At 39.3% G+C, this 9,699-nt stretch overlaps 1 protein-coding gene across 3 annotated transcripts; it reads right to left on the bottom strand.

Annotated features, from left to right (window-relative positions):
* Nucleotides 1-2,352: 2,352 nt before the first annotated feature.
* On the bottom strand, nucleotides 2,353-9,683 carry LOC108921070 (uncharacterized). 3 transcript variants are annotated; one of them, XM_018730326.2, is made up of 6 exons: nucleotides 9,310-9,683; nucleotides 7,716-7,857; nucleotides 6,867-6,974; nucleotides 3,192-6,315; nucleotides 2,706-2,789; nucleotides 2,353-2,512 (listed from the first exon to the last, which is right to left on the bottom strand). In XM_018730326.2, exons 4-6 carry the CDS (start codon nucleotides 6,301-6,303, stop codon nucleotides 2,385-2,387), a joined length of 3,324 nt encoding a protein of 1,107 aa, XP_018585842.2. In that variant the 5' UTR covers nucleotides 6,304-6,315; nucleotides 6,867-6,974; nucleotides 7,716-7,857; nucleotides 9,310-9,683; the 3' UTR covers nucleotides 2,353-2,384. The 3 variants fall into 3 exon arrangements, with proteins under 3 accessions (XP_018585842.2, XP_029107413.1, XP_029107414.1); XM_029251580.1 differs by lacking the exon at nucleotides 9,310-9,683 and having other exon boundaries at nucleotides 7,716-7,945; XM_029251581.1 differs by lacking the exons at nucleotides 6,867-6,974; nucleotides 9,310-9,683 and having other exon boundaries at nucleotides 7,716-7,945.
* Nucleotides 9,684-9,699: the final 16 nt, after the last annotated feature.

Here is a 9,699-nt window from a genome sequence, read left to right as displayed (position 1 = left end):
CAGGCACCGAGCACTCACAAAATGGTCATGCTACATGTGTCATGCTACATGTATTCTTTTAAAGAAGCATCAGAATCATCACTTAATTCTGCACTGAAATACAAACTAAATTTCCGCAACTCTTCCAGTTAAGTTTACAGCACCTTGTGGCTTTTTATTAAATAGTTAATTTAGAGAAATAAAAGCCTCTGAAATGACACTAAAGTGAAATAACATAAACATTGGAAGTCTGAAAACCTCCCCTGACATAACTTATTAACAAAAAAATCAATTTTCAAACTTTTTCAGGATACCAAATTGGTGTCACAAGCAAGTTTAGAGGTTTGATGGACCGGATGAAAGAGCGCATGAGTGTGAAGGAACCAGTTTTCATACTATACAGCACTTTTACTGGTAAACACGCTGAAAGTTTCATTTACAATTTTTTTCCATAGAAAACAGTGTTGGTGCTACACCACTATCAGCATTAATTACATGTTTCAAATTTTATTGCCATGAGAACAGGCCTGAAGAGGAAGCAGAGAACACTTATGTAAATACAGATTACAGCAAATTACTGTGAATAAAACTGTACAAACAGATGCCGGATGAAACCTTTCAGAAGCTCAGAGGAAGCACAGTGCAAATAATCAAGCATCAAAGGCTCTTAATGACCAAGACACATGAATATGGATGTGACTAATGGGAAATATTTGAGAATGTACTTAACCAACCCCATTACGACTGCATTGTTTTTTTGTCAGTTTTTTTTCTGGGTATTATGCTTTGAACTAGCTGGTATGTAGCTATGTACTGACCATCTGTTTATATGAAACACACTTTGTATTAAACAAACCAAAATATTGTAAGAAAGTGTCTGAACATACTTCTTGTCAATAAGGAGCAGAAATGTACTGTATTCCACACCAAACTGTACACTGAGATGGTTAGCTTGGCATTCTCTAATTGAAATATGCAAATGGTCTAATGGCTAACAGTCTTGCCGTTGCATAATGTTCTTTTCTGGTAGGAATATAGTAAACCATCAGGCTGCTTTCACGATGTATGCTGCCCATATATGACAGCTTTCATAGTACATACTAAACCCCATTTTTCTGTGGATGGATGTGGAGAGATGCATGTTAGTGAAATTTCACTTGAGGGCATACAATTTCAGTTTTAAAACAAAACAAATGGTAATGGTATGGTAACAAAATCTGTGTAAGATGCAACAGTCACAAATTCTTGCTTCACTGAGGCACTAACAACAAATGGCATGTTTTAAACCCCCCCATTTGTATATGACGACTGCACCAAGTAAGTATACAGAACATGGGATAGATGTCCAAACAATCTGATGAATAAAAAGAATAATATTTTATATTATTTTAGATTTACATTACAATATATTGCATTATTTTATATAATAATGTGTTTTATTTATATTATCATTATTTTATTCTTATTTCTTATTTATAAATATTTTAGTTGATAGCAGACATGAGTTGCGCACCATCACAAACCCATGTTTCTTTCGGACTAATTAATATGTCAACTACACCTGCACAATAACTTAAAATTAGAAAATTTACATTGAATAAAATAATACCCTCAGATAAAGCCATCAACCAAAAAAGAAAAGAACATTTTTAATTTACTTAAAAACTTAATTTATTGCGACAGTAAGGCTATTTTGTTTATTGAACTTTCATGAACACTTATTCAAGTGACGAAGATTGTCCTCTCAACACAAAAACATGCCAAATTGAATTACAGTAAATATCTCAGATATGAATGTCGCATTAGCACACAGTGTAGAACCCATATGTATCATAAATAGTCATTTCAAGTAATTCTGAAATTGAAATGAAGCTAGTTGTTATCAGTACTAAATTAGGGTCTATAGCAGGACATTCATATTGACAGGTTTCAGAATTTAGAGAAATTTCCAGAATGTAGTAACTATCAAACGTTGCTAAACAATTTTTAATTTCATAATAAAACACAGTAGTACATTTTAAAGCTATCAGAGAAAACACTGGGATAAAGACTATTCTGAAAGACAGTGGAGCTGTCTCATGTGACATAAAGACAAACTGTAGTTAAAGTGTCTGTTCTATGGTGGTCAAGCAAGCCGCCTTAATATTTATTTGGATGTAACTTGCTTGAACTCTGTGAGGCACAAGCATCAACTGCCTAAGCTAGTCATATCCTGGCCAAGCTTATGCTCCTTATAAGCCTAAAAGAACTGTTTAAAGGACTCGAGGCACCTAATAATCACCTCATAATCAAGTTTTAAGAAGTCTAATCTTTTTGGTTTTTTGGCAATAAGTAACTTAGGAAATAACTTACAATACCTAATGTACTGTGGTGTTTCAGGACCAAGCTTAACAAGGCCTTGGTGTTTATGTCTGATACCCTCGCTTGAGGTATCGATGAAGCTGCTTGGGTCTGGCTCTTTTGGAAAGTCCAACTCTTATAGGACGACTGCATGTTTTTAAAGGTTCCAGTCTTCTAGGATGCTCAGCTAGTCCTATTTAAAAAAAAAAAAGTTTCAGTTACAATAAGATGATATTTAATTACGTTGAAGTGAGAGCATGCATAAAAACTTCTAGAAATTATAAATGTCTATTAGATTAAAAATAGCATTTATATAATAAACATACTTGATATTTTGTAATAAGGTAAGTCCAAGTTAATATATGTATAAAAGACATGTTCCCTACCTTCATTTTGTCCAACAAAGGAGGGAGAGAATGAGAAAGCAGGTGTCCAGTTTTTACATCCATTCAAAGTATCTCTACACCCATCTAAGGTGAATACATTCAGAGCTTCAAGAACTGCTTCAGTATTGATGGAGCAAATTATTCAATACAGATAAGGAATGTCTACAACAATTAAGTGTTGTAATTACATGATAAAACGTTGAAAAGAACATTGCCAAATATAAACGTAAATGGTGTATTAAATTTATTAATCAAAGCAACAGTTACTTTGTGTTGTCACAGTCAATTTGTGTAAGATTAAAGACAATAATATAATCATATTAACTATTTAAATTTATTGCTAGTTGCTTTATATATCACTGGTATATAAACATGTTTCATTGTATATATAGCTATTTTTTACACAAAATTATAGTCTGACACACAAGCAGATCTATAGGTGTAACCATTGTAGGAGTATTCCTATTCCATGAAACTGATATTCACCTTTCTGTTTGACAGCAGAGTACATTGAATCTTCCACCTCTATTGCCATGTGACCACATTCCAAAGGCACTTCCTGCTCACTTTCAGAACTTCTACTGTTGTTTTTATTCTCTGAACATTCTGTAACAGTTCCCATCATAGAGCAATGTAAACCTTTATGAATGCCATCATGTTGTGTTTTTGAAGTTCTCATATATCCAGTACCAAAATCAGAATTTTCCCCATCAGGGTTGGTGTTTGCCATTGTTGCAAACTCTGTGTGTCTAGGCAGTTTTTCGGCTTCTGAACTTATTTCTTGAAATAGACGCAGCTCCTCAAGTACCAAGTTAAACTTCTGTTTTACTTCAAGAGTAGACATGTTTCTGTCCTCTGCATCTGAAGTGCAGATGCCTTTTTTTTCTGTCAGTTCTAAGGGGAATTGTTTGACTTCAGGTAAAACATTCTGTGGTGGACTTCCACCAGCAGTGACCACTGAATTCTCTGCCTCCTGAGAACATTCTGTTGCAGTAAGTTGTGAATATAAGGGTATCTGATTCTCTTGTTTCATACCATAAACAACATTGTTAATATACTTCTCATCCCAGGCACTGTAACTAGAGTGCATCTGATTTCTGCTGTTACAAAGGGCAAACCTGTGTCCAGAACGAACTTCAAGGCATTTATTTTCAGTAAATAGCTTACTGGTGCTGCAGCAACCTAAAGTTTGCTCATTTGATAGTTGAATCAGTTTGGACTCATTCAAAGGTTCCATAATATCTGAATTTGACTCTGACATAAATATCCTACTTGGAATAGGATTCAGAAGAAAACTGCATTCAAGTTCTGCCTCAGGAATCAGCTGAATTTTTTCAAAAGTGTCCAGAGCTACAGGAGCAGGGTGAGGAATGAAGGGAAGAGGTGACTGAGCAGCATTTTCTTTTTTGTCCCCGACTTGTTCATCCACCGGATCAGAGTTGCACTGAGGCACAACTGCATCACTGGGCAGAAAGGCATCAGATAAATAGTTCCCTTCAGGGACAATTGCTTGAGTTACCTCAACACGGCTATTTGCTGACATACTCTCTTTGACCTCTTCATTTAGCACTTTCTCTTGCTGTTCATGAACGTCTTTTTCAATCCAAGCATCACTCTGTGCAGCAGTAACAGTTTCAATGTTGCATAAATTCGGTAGTTCCTTTGAAGGTTTGTTTGAAGTGATACTACAAATTTGTTCCTGATTTGGGTTTTCTAACCCGGTATGTAAAGCTGTATTACTGGAATAACATTCTATTTGTTTTCCTGTCTGATTATTCAAAAGAGATACTGTGCTGTCAGAGTTACTCTCATGATGGATAGGTTTGCTGGAAACTGTACTGCTATAAGGACATCTAATGTCTATTTCTACACTATTTCCATCTGAAAGTTTTATATAATTTACAGAGAAAGAAGTGCTTTTTGGGGAAAATTTCTTACAGCTATGCTCTTCACTGTTTTCTATTTCAGTTTCATCTCTGGCAGGGCAATGTTGTTCAGCAATATGAGTATCTGTGTGTACATTTTCATTTAAATCTTCTGCCCCAATCTGCGTGGCACCATACTGTATGTTGGCTATTAGTGTATTGTTCAGACTCTTCTTTCCATCTTCTACAATCGTTTCATCTTCCTGTAGCATCACTGGAAGTGAGCTGTCTGTGAGTACATCACTCTTTGTAACAGGAAATTCATCCAGTTTATATTTGCTGTAATAAATGGCGACAGAGGAATCATCTGTAACTTCATCATGTTCCCTCCCGTGTCTTTCTTCACATCTGTCTCGCTGATTTCTGTTTATTTTTTCTAATATTTTTACAGATTGCTTCCCTAGCCTTTGTGTGTCAGACCTTGTTGCAATGTGTTTGGATTGTCCCATTCTGTTGGATTCACTGCCAACATCAGCCTCAGTTACAATGGACACCTTCCTCACATCAGCTGCTGTTTTTGAACTGTCCTTTTCCTGCCCTCTACCAGCCATGTATTCTTCACATCGAGAATTTTCAGCAGCTTTACAAAATGGATTCTCCCTTGCTGATACACTGAGAATATGATGTAGCTCCATATTGTTTCTGGCTAGATTGCTCCCTAAATTATTTTTTGATTTAGCATCAACAGGGTCATTGATATATACAATCATTTCAGGTATAGCACACTCAGTATGCATGCTGTTAGCTTTTTCTTCCATTCTGCAGACTTCCATGCCATGTTTTTTATCAACCTTCAGTGATGTTCTGTTTCCTTCATGTTGCTTTTCATTCTTTTCCATTTTTGTAACATCGTAAGGGGTATTTTTCTCATTACACTGTGACAAAGAGTTTGTACGGTCAGTAAGCAAGATACCAACCTCTGGCATCTTTTCACTGCTCCTACCGTGATCTGCATCATGCTCATTGTCATTATTGGCATCTTGACTCACTGAAGGTGTCTTGTCCAAACTTGGTTGGGCTGCATCCACAGTGGTATTTCCAAAAGCACAGTCCACTGTCTCAGCACTGTTTCCAGAACCTGTCCTCCACTGTGTAACTGTGTTTAGATCAGCACAGTTGTCTTTAGATCCCTCTTCAACATCAGGCATTTCGGAATCCAGTAAATACCTCTGCATATCACCTATTAGTGATGGACCGCCTGTATCACCTCCGAGGTGAAAAACAAGAGATGTGTCCCCATCACTCTCAAGACCTTGTGTTTGCCCTTCCTGACCCAGATTTTCTCTAAGCAAACATTTAACGCCACTTTCTACACATAATACTGTGACTGGCTGTTCTTTTCTTTGAGTCAAATCCCATTCAGTAAAGTCTTCTGATTCAGTATTTGCTGGGCATTTAATATCTTTCTGCATTGCATGCTGATCTCCAGTTGCTCCACCTTCTAAACTCTGCAGTTTTAGGAATTCTTCCTCGGGAGTGCCTCCGATTGCCTTTGTATTCAAAGTTTCTATGAAATTTTGTGAAGCACTGCTACATTCAAAACATTTTTCAGTTGCAAGATATTCATTTTCTAGACCACTGCTTACTCTTGCTCGTTTAGTAAATAATGTCTCACAGTCTTTTTCACATAAATAATTGTTAAGGGGAGTTTCTGTAAGATCAAAGTTTTCCATCGCAACAAAAATCTGCAAATTAAAACATAAAAGCAGAACACTGAAAAATGTTGAGTTTTCTTTACCACGCTATAGTCAGTACAATCCCATTCCAGTAGTGAAGTAAAAAAGTTAACTTCTCTAAGCCCTTGATCGCATTCAGCCTTGAAGTGGTCATTAATTTTTTAAGTCAGTATTTACTTGCACATATTAATTTACTATTGAATGCAGATTTACAAAATTACTACACAGTACCAAAACAAGATATATTGCTACATTATATACAGTGTATTAATGTAATTATTGTTGTCATTTAAATTGTTTAATAAGGCTCTAACAGGAAACAACCCTTGAATTTGAAGATTGTCTGCCTTGTGAAATTAACACTTTTGTCTCACATAATGTGGCTAATGACAGCAGCCTGGTGAGAGAAAGATTTTTACCTTTATCTTCTAATACATGGCTAAGGTTTCTGACGACACAAGTCGCAACTTGCAATTAGCTTCAAGCAGATGTTGAACAGAGGGCTAGTGAACGAACAACATATGGCCTTTGACTCTGTTCTCCTCAAATTAGCAAATTACCTTATGTTATGCTTTGCACTGCAGGGTCGGGAGAAAGAATAGCTTAAAAGATGAGGTCCAGTTTCAACGATCCACAGGGCAACAAAGGTAATGGAGAACTCTGGGTATCTGAAAAAGGCCATGTGAACCACAGAAAACTCCATGCAGCTCCACACAGAAGGATGATAGTGCACGGTGACATCACTATATGCTGAGTCACTCCCAACCATTAACAACTTTAATATTTTGTTATTTATTGGATACTTTTTACTTACTTTTACTCAAACAGAATTTAATAATTGCTTCAGTTAGATATTTACTAAAGGCATATGGTCCATAAATGGCTAGGTTCACTGTGATCCTGCTGTAGATCACTTTCCATCTGACTGGTTCAGAGGCACATCTGAACAAGGCACTAGAAGATGAGCTTACAGTCTGTAATTTTCTGTTATTTCATTACTACCCCCCTCTTTTACTGAGAACTAACTCTAGCCATTCAATTCTATATTAAAGCAAATGTTTCACAGTTTGAGATGTCACTATATTTTTCAGAGGTGGTTACCTTAAAATTAGCACATTTTAATTATATAAGGCAGATCTATTCATTCTAAGCATTCTGTGAAAACAAAGGTTTAGGAACAGGTAATGTAGCTCAGCTTAAGTTGGTTAGCTTTAACTTTTAATAGAAACTGACGTGACTGACACACAAATCTGGTCGATACGTTTTTCTTTGGCGAAATGGGTATCCTACTTGTCTAGTCAGTTTAATTTAGATGACCATTTATGTGCACATTATGTCAACTTAATTAAACATAAAACGCAGGTACTAGTCTTGCAAAGATACATCTGTTGTTGACGTACTTTACTCACCTTTCACATGAAGTGAGGCAGTTCGGACGGTGCGCTCGCGCTGGCGGCGGTTGAGAAATGCGCGCCTTTTTTTCGTGTGGCTCGCGAACGGGCGTGTCGCGTGCCCGACCGTGTCGCGGGCCCAGACGTAGCGAAGTTCGCGCTGCATAAAACCATTGAAACTGTTCGTTAAACTCTTTTTATCGACCAAAGTTTATTTTCTAGACTTAATAAATCCACTTTAATCTGAATGTTTTGGATAAAGGGGGGGGGGGGGGGGGGTGCGGTGGCGCAGTGGGTTGGACCGGGTCCTGCTCTCCCGTGGGTGTGGGGTTCGAGTCCCGCTTGGGGTGCCTTGCGACGGACTGGCCTCCCGTCCTGGGTGTGTCCCCTCCCCCTCTGGCCATACGCCCTGTGTTGCCGGGTAGGCTCCGGTTCCCTGCGACCCCGTATGGGATGAGCGGCTCAGAAAGTGCGTGTGCGTGTGTGTTTTGGATAAATCTACCACAGACAGACATTAATGTGGAGGTGTCTTGTGCTTTTGTACAAGCAATCATTAGTCAAAGTTAAAAGAAAATAATTAAATATATACATATATAAAATACACAGAATAACACTGCTGTTCTTCAAAGCAAATCGTATTTTTTAATTTCGAAAAAAAAAAGAAATATACACACTTTCTGAACCGCTTGTCCCATATAGGGTCGCGGGGAGCCGGAGCCTAACCCAGCAACTCAGGGCGTAAGGGACACACCCAGGATGGGACGCCAGTCCATCGCAAAGCACCCCAAGCGGGACTTGAACCCCAGACCCACCGGAGAGCAGGACCCGGCCCAACCCACTGCACCACCGCGCCCCCACAAAACACACACACACATTTTCAGAACCGCTTGTCCCATACGGGGTCGCCGGGAACCGGAGCCTACCCGGTAACACAGGGCGCAAAGCCGGAGGGGGGAGGGGACACACCCAGGACGGGACGCCAGTCCGTCGCAAGGCACCCCAAGCGGGACTCGAACCCCAGACCCACTGGAGAGCAGGACTGTGGTCCAACCCACTGCGCCACCGCACCCCCCACAAAACAAATATATTTAAATTAAATTAAATTAAATTAAACAGGGGGCACGGTGGCGCAGCAGGCTTGGCCGGATCCTGCTCTCTGGCGGGTCTGGGGTTCGAGTCCCGCTTGGGGTGCCTTGCGATGGACTGGTGTCCCGTCCTGCTGGGTATGTCCCCTTCCCCTCCAGCCACGCGCCCTGTGCTGCGGCGTTGGGCTCCGGCTCGCCGTGACCCCGTTCAGGACAAGCGGTTTCAGACAGTGTGTGTGTGTGTGTGTTTGTGTGTGAATTCAATAATCGAAGCTTCATGTCTGATTGAAAATATAAGCTTTTTAGCTTGCTTTTAAATGTTATTATTACTATAGATTAGCATAAGACATTGTAAATACATTTTACAACAGATAAGCCTCAAGAAATCAATGCAATACCAAATGCAAACGCTGTAAAATGTAAAACATTTGTATTTGTAACATTTTTAAAACATTGCATTTCATATTTTACAATAGAGAGGGTTTGATGAAACCACTGAAGCGTGTGCTTCTCCACTGTTCACGTACACTAGGTTTCTCCTGGACTGGGGTTCTGCTGTACTGACATGGTCCTGCACTGGGGTTCTTCTACGATGAGATCCTCCTATACTGTGGTCGTCCTTCACTGAGGTTCTCCTACTTTTTTTTGGATTCTACTGCCCCGAGGGTCTCCTCCTGTGCAGGGATTCTCCTGCATTGAGCATCTTCCGCACTGGGATTTTCCTGGATAGAGTTTGTCCTGCATTTTTGAGTCCCCTGCATCGGGTTCTACTGTATACAGACAGGTTCTCCCGCATTTTTTGGTTTTTCTGCATCGGGGTTTCCGCACTTCACCGTCCGGCTACTTGCGCTCCACAGAAACGTCGCAAAGTTGCTCCGCTGATGTAATAGTACTATCGCCGCGCTTTGAAGCGCAAG

The sequence above is a fragment of the Scleropages formosus genome, chromosome 1 (assembly GCF_900964775.1).
Source record: "Scleropages formosus chromosome 1, fSclFor1.1, whole genome shotgun sequence".
In the NCBI taxonomy this organism is placed as follows: Eukaryota; Metazoa; Chordata; class Actinopteri; order Osteoglossiformes; family Osteoglossidae; genus Scleropages; species Scleropages formosus.
This window is presented reverse-complemented; position numbering and strand designations above follow the sequence as displayed.